The 18,133-nt window shown below is 47.8% G+C and overlaps 2 protein-coding genes across 2 annotated transcripts; one reads left to right on the top strand and one right to left on the bottom strand.

The window, feature by feature from the left end:
• Positions 1–568: 568 nt before the first annotated feature.
• On the top strand, positions 569–1,138 carry hH4-1_1 (Histone H4; the record flags this gene model as incomplete). The annotated part of the gene is made up of 3 exons (XM_031150834.1): positions 569–578; positions 785–922; positions 975–1,138. 3 exons carry the CDS (start codon positions 569–571, stop codon positions 1,136–1,138), a joined length of 312 nt encoding a protein of 103 aa, XP_031004731.1.
• Positions 1,139–12,330: 11,192 nt separating this feature from the next.
• On the bottom strand, positions 12,331–14,268 carry dbp9 (ATP-dependent RNA helicase; the record flags this gene model as incomplete). The annotated part of the gene is made up of 2 exons (XM_031150835.1): positions 12,331–13,411; positions 13,520–14,268. 2 exons carry the CDS (start codon positions 14,266–14,268, stop codon positions 12,331–12,333), a joined length of 1,830 nt encoding a protein of 609 aa, XP_031004732.1.
• Between the last annotated feature and the right edge of the window lie 3,865 nt (positions 14,269–18,133).

The raw sequence follows: 18,133 nt of genomic DNA on the forward strand, positions 1-18,133 counted from the left end.
TGGAGAAGAATGGTAGTCGCGTCTGCTGCAACGCATTGTGCTTTCAATCGTGGGCGTGTTGATGAGAACAGACAGATAGTGGGGGAATTGCCTCATTGCAAGTATCAGAATTATACTGCTATTTTACTGCATTACTCGTGCTATCATCTTCAAAAGCCATCTTTGAGCAGATAGACCTAGGTGATGGAAAGTCGCGTTTCAATGTTGTTGCAGTCGCGCCAGTGTGTGCCTCAGGCTGCAATCACTTAACCACCCCTCCACATCACATCAGATCAGCCAATGAAATGACTTGGTTCTCGGTTAGGATTTGAGCCAGATTGGCGTCCCGAAAGTCAGCGCTTTTGAAAATGGAACTTGCGGCCACCCAATACGTACTAGCGTTGTTTTATCTCCAAGTGATTGTGAGTTTTGGCGTGCACCTTATAAGACTCCGCTCCCCTCATTCTTTGCGTCTTCTTTCATCATAGTCACGAACAGCCACATCAACAATAACCTCATCTATTTCCATCAATCAACCCGTGATTTCATCACCAAAACTCCTCTTACAACTCCCCCACATATCATCAATATGACTGGACGTAAGTATTCATCGCCTTCTCTGTTATTTGTCGCGTTCTTGACCATGTTGTCGTCGCCGCCACCTTTTCCACGGTCGGAAAATGTGGTGATGGCTTCAACATCGCGCTTGCTCGCCTCAACCACTCACATTCGACATTCACATCAACAACCTTCCTCAAACCTCAACTGCGCTTTCATATACACGCATGCTAACGCTTCTTCACAGGTGGAAAGGGCGGAAAGGGTCTCGGCAAGGGTGGAGCCAAGCGTCACCGCAAGATTCTTCGTGACAACATCCAGGGTATCACAAAGCCTGCTATCCGTCGTCTCGCGCGTCGTGGTGGTGTCAAGCGTATCTCAGCCAGTAAGTTGATCGTGTCGCCGTCGCTTTGTCTAATACTAACACGCGTCTGCAGTGATCTACGAAGAAACCCGTGGTGTTCTCAAGACCTTCCTCGAGGGTGTCATCCGTGACGCCGTCACCTACACTGAGCACGCCAAGCGAAAGACTGTTACCTCCCTCGATGTTGTCTACGCCCTCAAGCGCCAAGGCCGCACCCTTTACGGTTTCGGTGGTTAAGTTCTTCCTCACCTCACACACCACCTCCGTTCGCTCTCACCTTTCGATACCTCAATCTTCGACACTGGTTTTACGACATGGATGGATCTCGATGGGCATATGTTACTTTTGATAGTCTATTACAGACGGTCTAGCATGCTGTTTACGGCAGGGTTTCGCTCATCAAATTGTTTTCCATCTTCTCGGCATTCATATCTCGACATCGACTGGTCCTCAATCTGGTCTCGGCATACATTCCTCTGCAAACCTTTTGATAGTCTTTTGAAGACGGTCTAGCAGCCTGTTTACGGGCGGGGCTTCTCTGGAACTCGTATGCTTGAGATTTCACTCGCAGGTTGGGTGTTTGGGTGGACATGGCAGGTCCTCATGATACATTTGATTTTCGGCGTTGGGGATCGGTAGGCTCCTGGTCTGGACTGCATGGGCGTCTGGAAGGATGGATTGCAAGAATATATACTTCTGCATACGCGATGAATAAATTGGCCACAGGCCGCAATACCCTACCTATTTTTTTCTTGCTTTTGACTTGCTTGTGACTTGCTTGATTGTCGTGACTTAACGCAAACAGGTCGCTAGATGACCACAGGTACTGCTGTTTTCAAAAGCCAGCTTCCCACATACGTCCGTTGATTCACCATCTCTCCGTAATAGCAACACCTCTTTCCATTGAAACTACTACTGCTACTTCCCGCCTAGGCTCAAGCTCAAACTCATGGTATACTCTTCGTAGTAGAGAACCTACCTTCTAGAAATGGAGTAATCATGAGACTGCAAGTATCTGATCTTCATTGCGCCACCCATGCCCCTTCAAATTCGTATCTGTGTTCTCCGTCAGCCTTCGTTGGAAGTTTCTCCCCATGGAATTGGGAGGGGATTTCCAGCTCGTTCGTATAAGAGGAGGCGGATTTTATTCGAATGACAAAGGTAGGAAAATATTACTTGGGATTTGTATGTAATGCGACACATAAAATATTAGACTATGGATCGAAGGAAAGCGATCTTTGCTTGCTGTCGCACGAATGTTCCATGGTCAGGGAGACAATATTCGAGGGGGGAAATCTCGCTCTTGAACTTTCAGTAAAGGCTCCATACATCGTTAGAAGAGAAGTTTGAATGCTGTCAGAGATGGTTTGCATTACAAGCCGGAATGAACTCACTGTCAGATTGCTGAGTATGCCCTACAGTCTAAGTAGTCTAGATGCCCCCCCCCCTGCTGGGTGTGGGTGGATGGGATTAGCTTAGGAATCACTCCTTCACATGCTCACCTGCCATTAATCTCCATTTTGATTGTCCTGCGATCCTCAGTTTGAAGGAATCCAGTACGCACATACTTCCATGCCAAAACAATCTTGGGTAAGTCCGATCATCATGCGGTCACTCACGAAACAGTCTGAGCCTTGAGGAGCAGGTCACACAAAAAATTCTCCAAATCGGAGCCTCAGATGGATAGTAATGAATTTCTAGGTAATGAGTCTTACCACAGTTCGGTTCTTCCCAGCTCGAAGAGCAAATCAAGTCAATCTGACGAGCAATGAATCCTTAGGTACAAAGAGGAACTTCATTCCACCAATAAACTCAAGACTTAGGCAAGGACAGTCGAACAAGCGGCCGGCTTATGTTCTATCTTCTTCTTACCGAACCAGCTTGGAGCGTCATGAGGTATGGATTCATCAGGTTGAACCAAACAATCCGACACCCTGTGGGGATTGACCGTAGGCGTAGAATACTGCGCGTAACCGTAAGGTGGAGGGAACACCTTCACTGTATGTGCCAAGTCCTCCTTCGTCAGTTCCCGAAGCTTTGGGTCCTACAGAATTGTTAGCATACTCATCTTCGCAAGTCATATAGGACGAGTGAAACTCACTGTTTTATCCACGGCGCCGAATACCAACTGCGCGTCCATTTTCCACTCCTTTGGTATGCCCCATCGCTCGTCAACGTATTTGTCAACCTCAGGATTGAAGTACTGGAGATTGGCGCCAAATCCATTTTTCTCTAACTCATTCCAGACAAGATGCTCCTGTCTGAGAACAGCTTTGTGCATATGCTTGTAGACAGGCTTCTTGAACTCGGGCGGGCCTTCTGAACCTTCAATTGCCAGCTGTGGGCGTGGGCTTGGGTCTGTGTAGAAGAGGATCTTTTGTCACATGTCAGTATCGCCGTTTCCTTGAGGGGATAGCACCATACCGTGCCATAAGCTTTGCTGAGCACTTGAACGCGTGCTGGATCTTTCTTCATACGCTTCTTGCTGGATGCAATTGTTCGGATAATCTCTGTGAGTGCAAGGTGTTCCTTTCCAAGCAAGATCACGATGCGAGTTGTGTCGTCTTTTACCGGGGTCCTTTCCAGGGCCGAGGCGACAGCCTTAACAATATGATCGTCGGAGATCGGAGACGTATTGGTGATGTTGTAGGAACCGAGGCGGTATTTAAGGAATTTGGGGATGTGGCGATCGGTGGGTTGATGGTGCTGGATTTCCCAATCCATGGGAGACAAGATTGCAGCTTCCATTGCTGCGAAGGAGTGTTTTCGGGAGAGATGATGGTTGACAATTCTCAAGACCTTGAAGAGCTTGAGAAGAGAGTCGGCGGACTTAGCGATGTTGGCGGTAGTTATGTATGTGATTTGTGCAAAGAGCGTTTGTGAGTGGATTGGGGATGAGAGTGATGGAGATTCAGATGGAGATGATGGCTTAGCACCAGTCTTTCCAACAAATCGCTTTCTACCCTTTGTTGAAGTAAGAGCGTTGGACAAGTCGCGACTTCCTTTCTCAACACGGGAACAGCGTATTCTGGACCCAAGTCACAACTTTCCTCCCAATTGAACTTTCCTGGTGCAATCATGGTATTTGAGTTGCCTCTCCTTCTCGAAGCTCAAATCATGGCATGCTTGCATATTTACTCTCATGTTGAAACTGGCAAAGAGTCCCCGCGATCGTGACGGGGAGGAAAGAAAGTCTTACGTGTATGAAAACTATTGCGCCAACATCTGACGATGAAACATGATCGAATTGATAGACGACATACGCGCTGTGAAAGTCTGACTGAATTTCGAGTTTGAACTTCATTCAAGAGTCTCGTTGCAAGGGAATGACCGCGGGAAAGTGGTTTGTTGAATATCAAAAAGGGGAAGGAGCCACTCGTCTCGCTTACCTTATAGTATTGTAACTTACTGTTTTGCTGCAAGGAAAGCAAATTCGAGGCTTTCCCAAGTGGAAGACCCAAAGAATGTGCATAAAACTCCAATTAAACATCTCATGACTTTGAAAAAGGATGAGCAACAGAAAAGGAGGAGTTCTTCACTGACTCATAAGTGACTCAGCCCCTGAATCATGCCATTTACGTACAGTAAGGAGCGTAGCGGTGTTGTTCCGCTACAAATATAAATACACAATCAACCTCACTCCACAGTCCACAAGTAATCATCTCATCAACATGTCATTACTTGATCTTCCTTACGAGCTCCTACTACAAATCTTCGACCGCCAGTATGACTTCAATGCCCTCAGCCAGGTATCCCGGCAATTCCACCACCACTTCAACGATAAGCTATATCTCTACAACATCAAATACCGTAACAGCAGAGGCCTATTCTGGGCTGCCGAAGAAGGTCGTGTCTCTGTAACCCGCAAGTTTCTGAGCTTGCTCGAACCCAATGTCAATACCGACACCGAATACCCCTACGATAAATGGATAATCTTCACCCATCCTCGTCAGCACAAAACATGTCTCGATCTAGCAATTGCAGGTGGCCATTTGGAAATCGTGCAGCTGCTCCTGGAGCATGGCGCAGACCCATTGAGGATAAACGACAAGGGCCAAGCGCCACTCTTCCTGGCGCTGGTATCCGGACACGACGGTATAATCAAACTCATCTCTAGTTATATCAATGAGTTTTCCAATTATGTAATCGATCTGGAAAAAAGATACACGCCTCTCCATATCGCGAGTCGATACGGCCTTTCACACTATGCTCGCTACTTCCTGGAACATGGTGCAGATGTGAACGCCAAAGACGCGAACGGCTGGACTGCACTCCGTCACGTATTAGCGACGGATCTCTGGCCGTGGCCTCTCGGGGTTTTTGAAAATGTAACGACGAGAGCAAAGATATCTAGCCCTATCCAGATCTTGGAAACCATGCGAGTTCTCATCGAATTCAAAGCAAGCCCCGGGATTTTTCTCTCGCTTGGTTACCAGGGCGAATCCCCTCTAGTGACAACTGCATATCTTGGAGCGCGCAATATGAACCCGAAGGTGAGAGCCCTTTTCAGTATCCAGGGAGATACTCCCTCGAGCGAGATGGAAGTGGCGGATACGGCGAGGTTCAGCCCTGACGAACTTAAGTAAGTACCTACGAGTTCCTTTAAATAGCACTGCCAACTAATCTCAGCTACCTGCAAGGAGCCTAGCAAGCAACATAAGTCTATCCCGGAGCTCTGCAAAACCACTGATCAGAAACGAACAACTTCTCTCGAGTGCAGATATATCCTCGATGCCAGCGCTACTCGGAGACACAGTTGTCGCTCTACCTCCACCATCTCCATCTTCACCTTCTAAGCCCATCATCATAACCGCTAATCTGCCATCAAATCCACCAGACGTCAACAGCAGACTCCTACCACTTACCGCCCTAGTAGACAACGGATTAATCTCATCTAGAAGGAGCTATGAATTTGAGGACTGGATTAAAGTCATCATAAAACCCCCACAGTGGCCTCCGGGCTCTCTTACGTACTCATATGTCCCACATTAGCTTCTAGCACATATCTACAGTACCCACAGCAAGACCATCATGAGTCAAAAAGAAAAGTGATATCAAATGGACACCCCAAGTCAAGTACTGCCACTGAATTCCCCGTGATCTGACCTGCATCATTTAAATCACGAATTCCATCCAATATCACGAAAGAGTGCGTTCTCCACCCTTCCCACACAACTTTATCAATCCCTCATTGCACATCATCTTACACTCATCACATCACATCATATCACAGACACCGCATGCATGCATATGCAGAATACCACCGATTCGATTAACCTCTTCTAATATGCATCTCCTTGTATCCCACCCAATCCAGATCAGATCCAGGAAACCTAACTAATATACAAAGATATTTTCAAAAGGAAAACTTGATAGCTGTGGGGATACGAGGATGATGAATAGGGATATGTTACAAATGTAAAGTCCCGTGGGTGTAAGGTTGTGTAGTGTGTATGTATGCTTGCTTCGCTTCCTGTTGATATGATGTTATACCCTGATGCACCATTATGATGGATAGTATAGCCTCGAGCGCCTTGCAGATGCATTGTATCTATCTGTCTGTCTGAGGAAGGAGTGTCAGCACAGATCAGAAGCATCACCGATATAGCGTGGAGAAACTTACCCACATCCACATACACTTCCAGCATCAGTTCAACGGCCCCTGAACCTCAACCAACTCGACGTCAAAGCAAATCTTCCTAAACTTCTTCGCCAACCAAGGTATCTGCAACCCATCATCCGGTTCAACCTCTGCAGAAAACGGGAGCTTCTCCCTATTCGCCTCATCCCTAGCTTTCTGACATGCCGCTACCACCTTGAGAAACGCCGTCAGATCATCATACCTAGCAGGTTTGAGAAACTTTATGAAACGCCTGCAAGCTTCATCATTAGCCAGTGTAACGTCCACCCAATTCTTCTTCTTCTTAAGAAACTTTTCCTTTTCTGGACCCTCAACGACGCGGCCCGTTTTCTCGTCCGTGATGAGATGCGTAAGAGCTCGTTTGATGAAATAGAACCTTCGTGGGGATCGAGGCCTGTATTCGGCGAGTGTGAAGTTGGATACCTCTTTGGTGCACTTGAGTTGCTTCGTGATGTACACCATGACGGATTCTCGACCCTGCTCATCCCAATCTACATGGCCGCTGTAGAGCTCTTCATGAGGGTCATATTTCTCGTGAAAGACGACGGGGTGTATCTTCTGTCTTTCGTGAAGGAAATCCCGCGCGAATTTGTTGGCGCGTGTGCGGTCGAAGAATGGTCCGCCGATGCTTATCTGGGGGCGGTCTTTGCCTTTCTTTCGGTCTTTTCGATAGACTGTGAATTCATAAATGGTCTCGGGTTCGGTTTCGGGAGAGCAGACGCTTGATGTTGTTGCTGTTGTGGGTATAGTGGGAGGATCGCGGTGTGTGGATAGGTTTTTTATACCCTCTACGACCTTGACATCGAGATCGTTTGAAGCCGCGGGATTTGGTCTGGGAAGCCCCTCAGCTGGCTCATCATCAGGGTCTTCCTCGCTGGGCTCACTCTCCCCATCACTGCTCTCTTGGTCGTCATTCTCGGCCTGTGAAGCATGCGCACTGGTAGGCTTGGACGGTTCGGGAAGAGGATCGTCGTCAGGATCTTCTTCGGATTCCTCAGAGCTTGGGTAGGGATTAGGTGGTGGGGTAACGTTTATGTTTGCGAGGAAGTCCCGTCCGCGTGCATCATCATCATCATCTCCAAAGACTCTGCAATACTTCTTGGCTGCCACTTCATTGAAATGGGCATTGCGCTGTTGAGCGGTGGCGTTCAAGGTCTTTCGAATTGCGGCCCTATTTGCTCTGCGATCTTGGCCTTCTGGGGTATCGTCTTCATCGTTGCTATCCAATTGACTAAATTTTTGCGGAGGTTGAGGTTGGGGATTTCCTTGAAGAAAAGAGCTCATCGGAGGAAACATAGCTCTCCTTTGATCCTTCTGGGCGTGAGTCATAGCAACCTTCTGTTTCTTTCTCTACACAGTTCGTTAGCGATAGTTGCATGGTTGTTTAAAATTCGACACTCTTACCTCTCGCTCTTCCATGAAAGCCTCAAGTTCGGCATTCAAGTCTTCATCGGTAATTCCCTTCCCATTTGCCTCTGCGGCCTCAATGATTCTGAGCCTCTGTTTCTCGCGTGCTCGTTCATCGGCCTTTTTGCGAGCTCTTGCATTACTCGCATCTTTCCTCTGCCTGTCCTTTACAGCCTCGTCTTCCTGGTCTCGAGCCCCTTGCTCTCGCAGACGCTTCTGTTGTTGGGGATCAGCTATGATATTTGCAACGGACTCCGAAGCTGAGCTAGAGCACACTGATGAAGGGCCATGTTGTTCACGGAAGTTCGCATTCGGTCTCTTAGTTGAACCGCTGCCGAATCTGGAGGTATTAGTTGTTGACCGAAAGAAGGCGGAGCTCTTTGGTTTTGCCAGTCGGTTATGAGCAGTTGTTGGTTTGCTGGTGGATGAATTACGGTTCGTGCTGGGATTAAACATAGAAGATACCGGACGGGGAGGTTGCGGCGCCTTGGCTGCTTTCTGAGGAGGACTTGGCTCGGGCTGGGTTGATTTCGTTCTCTCCCAGCGGTTGTCCAGGGCTGCTTTGGTTTTATTTACCCTTTCTAAAGCCCTCTCTGCTTCAAAAGCTTCTCTTTCTATTCGATAATTAGAAGTCCCCTCGCGACTATTATGGAACTTCATAGCCTCAGCAGCAGTCGTAGGTCCAGAGGGCTTCTTCGCAGCACGTTCATCGATATCGCAAACATTGTACTGATTACCGTAAGACTTTGGCAATGTCGACTCCTGGACTGGATCATCGCTGGCCTTTGTCAGTCTCTTGTTTTTAATGAATCACCTTTTTATGCTTACCTCAATTTGGGGGGATCGTCTCGAACAAAAAGTGGGTTTTCCGCATCAGCAACCTCTGAATTGTCAGCAGGGTTCGCAGCAAAGCGAGCTTTATCACCGCTGGAGGCTAACTTTGGAAAGCTTAGTGAGGCTGCTTGCTTCTTAGCTTCTTCTTGCTTCGCTTTGATTTTCGCTATCGCCTCCGCTTGGACTTGAATGCTGTCCTTTTGCTTCTCCCTTTCGCGCTCCGCGTCTTCAGTAGCTTTCTTCTCTCGCTCGGCTTGAATCCTTTCTTCAGCTTGCTGTCGAAGTCTCTCGGTCTGTTGAGCCTCCGCTGCCTCATGCTTCTTCCTCTCTGCATCTCGGCGGACTTTGTTCTTCGCTTCTTCGATTTCTCGAACAATTCTTGCCTTCTCCGCTGCTTCCTCTCTCAGCCTAACTTTTCCTAGCTCGGCCACCCTTTTCTCCTCTTGCTTCATCAGCCTCTCGGTCTGGGCTTCCTCGCGCTTGCGTTGGTTCTCAGCACGTTCTTTCTCTTCGCGCTTCTTCTTGCTCTCTGAATCTTCGGGCAGCACCTCACCAAAGATCTCCAACTGCAAGGCTTCTTTCTTGGCATCTTCTTCTTTCTCAAGGATCCTCTCAGCAAGTTTCCTTTGCCTTTCAAACTCAGCTGAGGGCATGTCTTGATGTGATGTCTCTACCGTCGAACTCCGACCTAGCTTTGGCTTGCTTTGAGCCGCAACGTTTGGCTTTGACAGTGAAGCCTTGATGCCACCAGAAGGCCGTTTGGCAGGGGCGATGCGGTCTCTCATAGGGATTGATCTGACGGGAGTTGGTGGGGGCCGCATGCTGTTGCTTATTTCAGGTGAGATGAGATCAATAGCTTCTTGCTCCAGATGTCTGCGTGCATTTGGTGGAGGGGTTTGTACCACTGATGCTTGTGACCTCCGTGTGTTGTTGGTGAACATGTCATTCTGTGGCAGCTGCTCTCGCAGCTCCTCTCGGATATCATAACGGCTCGCTTCAGATTTGACTGTGTTCTGAGCCATACGGGATTGTCTGCCTTTTTTAAAAAAGTCTTCCATCATCATCGGACTTTCCGCATCGGATAAACCCTCTGCGTATGCCTGCCGGTTTTGCTTGGGAGTAAATTGCGGCGTACTAAGGGCAAGTGGCACGGCAGGTAACGGCGTGTGGTATACACTTTTACTCCTCTCACGATGATTGGTCGAGTTTGGTTGAGGCTGAATTACACTCCTACTTCTGCTCCGAGATCCGCGATCAGCCCGCACTCGGTGTGAACTGCTGCGACCCCTGTGGCTTGCCGGAGTATGGGGAGCAACACTTTGTCCTCGGGCTCGATGGGTGTCGGGGGTTCGTGGATCCAACTCATAAGACCTGGACTGTTCACTTTGAGGATGTGGCAATTGTACGGCGTTACCTGCTTTTGTAGGCACATAATTGCCGGCAACACTGATGGCGTATTGTGGGGACTGTCTTTGCTCTGCCCAAATGGGACTTTCCAGCCGTGCGGCCTGGACAGGATGTTGTTGAGAAATCCCTTCATGCTTGCGGTGAGAAAGCCTTGTTGGCGTCCTGTACTGCGTAGCCTGAGATTGCTTCCGAGAGGGTGTTGAGTATTGGTGCTGTGGTTCCTGTGTTTGCGCTTGAATATAACGGGTTTTCTCATTGGCGACTGGCGCGGCTCGATCGTTAAGAAATCTCTCTTGGTTTGAGAGGGGTTTGTTCTCCCAAAAGCTTGGATCCAACTTTCTGCTCACAGGGCTGTCCTCAATATCAATGTCACGAACTTTAAATCCAGTTTGCCTCGATGCAGAGTATTGCCGTCCTGCCAATCCATCAACGTATTGTGCTTGACGATTGTCAATAGGCGAACGCCGGCGCCGCGACTGACCCATGTTCTCCGGGACTCTTTGGGGTGCTTGAAAGTCACCATCCTCATAGATAGCTTGATGGCGTTTGGCAGAGACATTTTCCAGCATTGACGGAGTCCCATTTCGCTTGCGCTCAAAAGGTGAGGGTGCTAAATCCTCTTCGGGCCATTCGCTGGCTGCTGACATTGGAAATCCGTCAAGAGTTTGTTGATTGATACCCGAAAGATAGTTGCGACAATTGGGATTTCTCATATGATCTTGTTGAAGATAGTATTTATCCGTTTCTCTCTCGGCGGTCGAGGCTCTCATGTTTTGAGTATGTCTCATACCTCGCCCCCCATAACTTTCCGCATCACCCTGGGGCGAGTACATCATGTAAAAGCGGAGAGTTGAATGGGTGCAGGAGGTGTTGTTTGCTAATTCATGACTCTCCAGAAGAGGAATAGACCAGTGGCAGTTCCACTTCCGATATGTCGATATAGGCTCGGAGTTGAGAAGAGAAGTTAATGGAGATGTGTTTAAGTTGATTGTATGTAGCTAATGGGTGAATTGATGTGATGAATATCTCCTCCTACAGAAGGCGAAGGGTCGTAGTAAAAGGATGGCACCAGAATGTGGCAAACTCAACTGGTCGCAAATTGATTATCGAATGACTGAAAGCGAGGGGAATCGAGGGTTGATGACATCGATCATCAGAAGAGTAAATAAGTAATTGAGATGAAGAAACTAGTTGTATAAATGAATGGTTAGATGTGAGGAAGCGGGAAGCGGAAGCAAGTTGTGTTGAAGTATTAGAAGAAGTCGTGGAGTGAATCTATCCGAGGCCAAATAGGTGAGGTGGGGGCAAAGTGTGCCAAAAAGTGACGGACGAACTGAGAATATTAGCAAGGAAATGGAAAAAAAGAGCTTTCGAATAGCTAAGTAAAATGTACTTGCTTGTTTAATCGAAGCACATGAGTGGAGTGATCATGTACTTGCACACCAAGAGGGTTATCAAAAACTCTCAAGTGCTCGGCCGCGAGCAAAAGTAAATTCCGGTGAAAAGTAGCAGCTTAAAATGTAGAGAGATCAAACAAGCGAGTGAAATTATTGAATTGACCGAATTTTGGTTTGAGGAGAAGATTCTTTGGTTGAACATGGATGGCACCAGTATGCGCCAATACGTGCCGTTGCTCGCTTTTTGCCTGTTGCTCCTCTCTCTTTCAAGGATTAATTGCCATCAGGTTCCTTAGCTAACTTCGGAGTTAGTCCTTTCGATGTGAAGAAGCCCTCTTGGAAGATGGTGCCCGGGTGAAGAGAGATTTGACCTTTAGGAAATGACTACGTTGGCAAGAAACACAAATGGGCGGCGACTAACCAAGTTTTGGGTAGACAGGTAAATGATAAAAATATCTTGATTGGCAGCAGCTTTGGTAAAGCCGTGATTGATGTTATTTAGTTGGGCCGAGCCAAAGAACTGCAGAAACATGAGATAGAATATTTGGCAGATCAATGACTGCAAATGAATCCAAAGGGTTGGGTTATAAATGGACACGTAACTTTCAAACAATCCTATTGACCTTTTAGCATTCTATAGAGAACAAACCACACGCCCAAAACAACTGACGCATACTAAGCGAATCGTGTAGGACGTGTTTTTGAGGCCAAATCAAAACCGTGGTATATTTCCTATGCTGCAACTACTTCCGCGCTTTGCCCCTGAATGTTTTCAAAGGGTTTACCTTTCTTCCCATAGTTTTCTTCCCTCGTCCCTTCCCCGCCTTAGGTTTTCTGTACCGATTCTCGCTCGTCGATCGAAGTCCAATAAATCCGACATCTCCAGGGGTAATCGCCTTCTTGCCTCCTTCCGGCAACAAATAATTGGGCACGTGCTTCAGATGAGACTGCACTCTCGCAGGTCGCAACTCCCCATCATGACGGAGATGGTGCAAATCGCCCGGGTTTTCTTCGAAATGCCTCTTCAATTTCTCGCTCTTCATTAGCTCCTGCCTCAACTCTCTGGTCCTCGCTTCTCGAATTGCGATTCGCGTGACAGCTCGGAGAGCATCGCCCATTCGATACCTGAATGCGTCTACATGCTCCATGGGAAAGTGATATGGTTTCACGTCCTTGCCTTTCTTCGCCTGGTGTTTCATGATCTTTGCCAAGACCTTCTCATCATTCGCTGAGGATGCAATGCTAGTTGGCATGTGCTTCTGATATAAGTTGGCCGGAATGACAAATGACAAGGCCATTCCAGTCTGACCGGCTCGAGCTGTGCGGCCAATCCGGTGGGTATATGACTTGGATGAAGTTGGTAGATCAAAATTCAGCACGCATGCAACATTTTGGAAATCAATACCTCTTGAAATCCCGTACTCCTTATCTTTCTCCGCCGTCTTTCGCTTCTTTTTCGATGGCTCTTTCACTTCATCGGGGTTTCCTCCCTTCTTATTCTCAATTGGCGCCTTCTCGGTTGCAGGAGTAGACTCGTCCTCCGCCTCGTCGGCTTTTACTTCGTCCTCATCGCCTAGAACTTCGTGCTCGTCTGAAGCAATGATCACATCGTAAACATTTTTGTTAAACTCTTCCACGACATGGATCCTGGTATTGACGGGTAATTCAGAGTTTAGAATACAGCTCTTGATCCCGAATTGCTCCAAATATAGTTTCAATCTGTAACATCTATCGATATCATCAACAAATACAATGATCTTGCCTTTGATGAGCTTGAGTTTGAGGATGACATAGATCAGTAGGAACTTTTCGTCTTCTCCACACCTGTACCGTATTAGTATGAATTAATTTTCCCAGTTCTTTGATTCATAAGCTGATCTAGGCTGAAGACCTATGCAGCGTCTGTGTCAAAATTAGGACAAGGCGACTTACTTGACGACAAACTGGCTAACTCCTTCTCCCTCAGTCTCTGCTTCCTCAAGCTTCAGTACCGTTGGGTTCCGACAAAACAAGCCCCTCAAAGTTTCTACCTCAGTCGTCAAGGTAGCACTCATCAGGATTGTTTGCACCCCCTTTGGCATGATCTTGGCAACGTTCTGCAAGTCCTCATCGTATCCGTAAGATAGAACCAAGTCCGCCTCATCAATAACCAAGTGTGCAAGGTGTTCGAGGGATAGAGCTGATGATTCGAGGTTCGCGGAAGCTCTAGCGGGGGTGGTTATAACAATATCGGGGAAATCTGCGAGGAGCGACCTTTGCACCGCATCTGAAACTTTCTGGGTGAGGTTGATAGCTCGAATGTCCTTCGTAGCGAAGGCCGCAAATGATTCGACGGCTTTAGTAACTTGTTCGGCGAGTTCGCGAGTGGGTACGAGGATGAGAGCAGATGTGCACTGGGTCGCTGAAATCTCTTTCCGCTTCAAGATTAAGTGCAAAATGGGAAGCAAATACGCTGCTGTCTTTCCGGATCCAGTCTTCGCTCTCGCCAGTATGTCTCGTCCTTCCAATGCTAATGGTATTGCTTTGCTCTGCACCACTGTTGGCGCGTGGAAATTCTGCTTCGCAATGCCCTGCAGCAATCTGGAGTCGAGCCCTAGATCTGTAAAAGTAGAAGGCTCTTCTTTTTCCCCAAACTCCTCTGCTGGGGTAGGCACATCATTGGCATCCAGCTTGCGCTTCATTTTCAGTAGTCGTGGGTTTTTTTTGAGGTGGGTGTTGGTAATTCGAGATGCAGAAAATCATAAAATAATTTTTACCCACTTATCGAATTTGATAAGGATTAGACGTACACGTGACCTTTGCGAACTTTATACATTACTTTACAGTTACATAGCAGATTAATAGAAGAACTACGAAAAGAAATTGAATAAGAGTGAAGCTGCATAACTCGATAGAAGCAAATTATCCACTGAAGGAATTTATTATGGCCACGTGATCAGTATAGCTCCTTTCATTTTGAGACGAAGATTCATTCGATGGGAGGAACATTACACCACAACAAAGGTATTCATTTACATGAAGATTCGAAAAAGTCGTAACATACTCCCTTCGCTCAACTCTTATCCAGAATTCCGACTCATATTTCCGCAATGCCAACGGCCTCGACAGATCAGTCGTCACTCCGCCGTGTGCTAGCAAATCCGATATATGGATCAGTATATTCGTTACAACCTACCGTACTCCATCAACAGCGTCCCGCAATATTCCTTGTGGTGGGTAAGCTGTACTGACCTGAACAGAACCCATGGGCCACGGCTGGATGCGTCGCTAGCGATTGGGCCCCGCTACGTCTGTAAGGCTCCCCTTCCCCTCCAGAGCTGCCTCCACTTGCTTGTGTTCAAGTTCACCGCGACCATGGTTACCTCCATTCCTTGAGGGCGATTTCACTATCGGACAGCTAAGCTGCGGGGTGTTTTGATGCATTGCTCTAGACTCCACTATGCAGCTCGGCCCGAGAGTTCTGATATGAGAACTCGGACCAGAGGCAAATAAGTGGTCATTCTATTCGGGCTAGATACAGCCGTTTTTGAAGAGCGATCCGAGGAGAATTCTCCACGGGGGCCCAGCAGGAGCTTCTTTGTGTCTCGTGATGACATGCCACCCCCCTCCGAATATTTGGACGTTGTCATCGGTATGGGAAGGAGGTACGCCTTTTTTTTTTTTTTTTGGAACATACTAAGATATTAAGGCTTCTGATCGTTTGCCTGGCGGCTACCCCAGCTATGAAAGTCGTTGGTGTTTGGTCCCAGAACGTCCAGTGTGTTGGGAATACATGGAGATCGGGTTTGCCATTGTGATGCTTTGGCTAGACTTGGTTTGAATGTGAAGCCTGGAGTGGTACGTGTAACTCAGGTTCCACCGAAATCGACTAGCCTAGAGGTTTACACTCTCCCCCCAGATATCCACTTATGGGGCAAGGTTTCGGTAGAGCAGTGCATCAGGAAGCATATCGATTTTAATATGTCGAGGACTCAAACCATATTATGGAATCCCCTATGAGTGTGCTAGGAGCTCCCAACCTCCTCTCATATTCGCCACCAACCTTCTTCGAGCCGTTATGATCGAGCTGGGCGCCATTCGCGGTAAATTGAGACTGGGTGCTGCTGTTCGTCACAACGCTGCAGCTAGATGGCGCGCCAACGATCTCAAAAGCATAAAGAGAAAGTTGGCTGATGTTCGGGGACTTCCATCACAAGCCGTGCGTGTCGAAGGTACTTGAGCCTTGTTGTAGTTTCCATACACACATCGGTGGGTGTGATGAGCAATGGGACTGTTGATATCCAAGCTTCCTGGCCATTGCAGATGATTCGAACTTGAGCCAACGTTGAAGCTTGCGGTGTTGTTCTGAGTCTGCAAACATTGCAGCGCCTGCCTACTTGCTTTCAAACTACACCTCAGGCGGCTTCACTTGACTTTGATCAGATGGACGCGTGTTGAGAAACACCCGAGTGCCAGGATGCTCCAAAGCATCCCGCAGGCTCTGCGAGACGAGAGAACAAAGCCGCAGATCTCCACGATGCGTCCAGATCGTTAACATCGCATGCAGGTCATTAGCTATATACGAACTTCTCTTCTCGAGCTCGAATGGCGGATGTGGCCTACCAAGTGGTGGTAGTTGCTGATGATCATGTTTATTGGAGAAGAGGACGTCCAGGCGTCTGTTCGCCAAGCTCATTTGTTGAAAAGCCACACAGACAGGCCCAACATGCATGCCAGTGCAAACCAAGGTCGAAAAACCATTCCAGGCCTGGACCCTGGAGGGTTGTTATTTCGCTCGTCTTCTTTTGTTTGACCAGTGTCCAAACCTGTGTATGGGTGGTTGGTGTTGCGGGTGATGGAAGGCTACGTTCGAGCGAATAGCCCCTCATCTCGACAGACATGCCGTCCTGTTCCGCCTCCGAAGGGGTTGAGCGGATGTTTGATTTTTACGATAAGTCAGTAATCGTTTTGCTGCAGTTTAAGCGTGCTCTTCCGTCCTGTATTCGACTGGGAATGTGCTGGGAATGGTTTCCCGCAGCACATTTGAACGAGAAGGTAACTATGCGATGTGCGCTAAACATGTAGGAACGCTGCATAGGTAGTTTAGAATCATCTTTAACGGCCGAGGCATGTTGTTCTTTCTACAAGTTCCAACACTTTGAGTGCGTGTGCCATCTAATTCCGTTGTGGCCAGGGGGGTACCTCATGCACAGTCCATGCTATCATGATTGTTGCACTGCTCAGATCCTCAGGTTATTCTGTCAAAAGAAGTCAGGGGCAAAAATGGATAGCTTTCTGCCCTCACTCTCGTCTCGTCTCACTTGATAGTTCAATTTCATTATCCAAGCGGTAATCTCGATCAAAGAACGAATCTAGATTCCATCGTGGATGATCCGATTCGCTGAAGAAATCAGCCTCAAACTCGTAGAGCATGCTATGTATGAAGTGTCTCGATGGGGTAATGTCTTACCATGCCATGGTTACTCATTTTCCTCGCATTATTGCCGTCCTGGTCCCTGCTGTACGAAAATACTACTTTGACAATATTTGATGACGTGCAGCATCTATGATCGACTTTGTTGTATGGCTTGCTCGCCGAATTTTCATGCCACGATTGACTACAGTACGAGCGAGGCGAACTCGAATAAACCGTTTCCTGGGGATCTGGGCCACCCTATGTCTCGCTCTAGATAATCGCACTCTCCGTCGTTTTGATTGGTATGAGGTCTTATTTGTCTATCTTTCAACGCAAGTATACAAATGAGCAGAGGCTAACCTGATTGATGACAACGCAGGCGCAAAAGGCATATGAAATATACCAGGGGGTTGGGTACAGGATGGTTACGATTAGCGCGTTGAACTTCCCGGATGATACGTGGAGGACACTAGGTAGCACTGCTGTTGATGCCGGATCTCGATCGAAGGCCTGGACTGCGCCAGCTTCACCCCGCAGGAGCCGCTTGTTTGTTTCAAGAAAGCAGGTTTGTTATTGACAGGTATGGCTGACGATTATGCGCATGCTGGGCAGACCGAATTTTCCAGCTAGGCGCCATGAGACTAGCTCTCTATGTACGACCTTCGTTTCTCGTAAAGATATAAAGGAACTGCCCGATCCTTTCACTTGTTTTTGGGCAACCATGTCTCGATCTAAGATGATCAGAAAACAGCGCATTCCCATTCCTTGCGGCGTGGCAGGTTGTACTGTCACTTGTCTCCGTCGGGGGGACATGCGCCGCCATGAGAAGGAATTTCACGGCCACAAGGTGTATTGCTTAATGCCGAACTGTAACTTTCGGGGTGCAAAACGCAGATACAGATTTAAAGCTCACTTTCTTAAATACCATACCCGCCACCACCTTGGTACTCTACTACACTCCATAACATCATGCTTTACTGACTCATTCTGTGCAGTAAATTTGAACATTCCCATGAACGACGACAACTGGCCTGAAACTCCTCAACCTTCTGACTGTCAGATGCCCTTCTATCATCAGGCTTTTGGTGAGTGACCTTTATGGTAGTAAATCGTACTAGGAGGACAGTTTCTGACTTCAATATAGGTGGCAA

This window comes from Lachnellula hyalina (assembly GCF_007821495.1).
Source record: "Lachnellula hyalina strain CBS 185.66 chromosome Unknown contig00081, whole genome shotgun sequence".
NCBI lineage: Eukaryota > Fungi > Ascomycota > Leotiomycetes > Helotiales > Lachnaceae > Lachnellula > Lachnellula hyalina.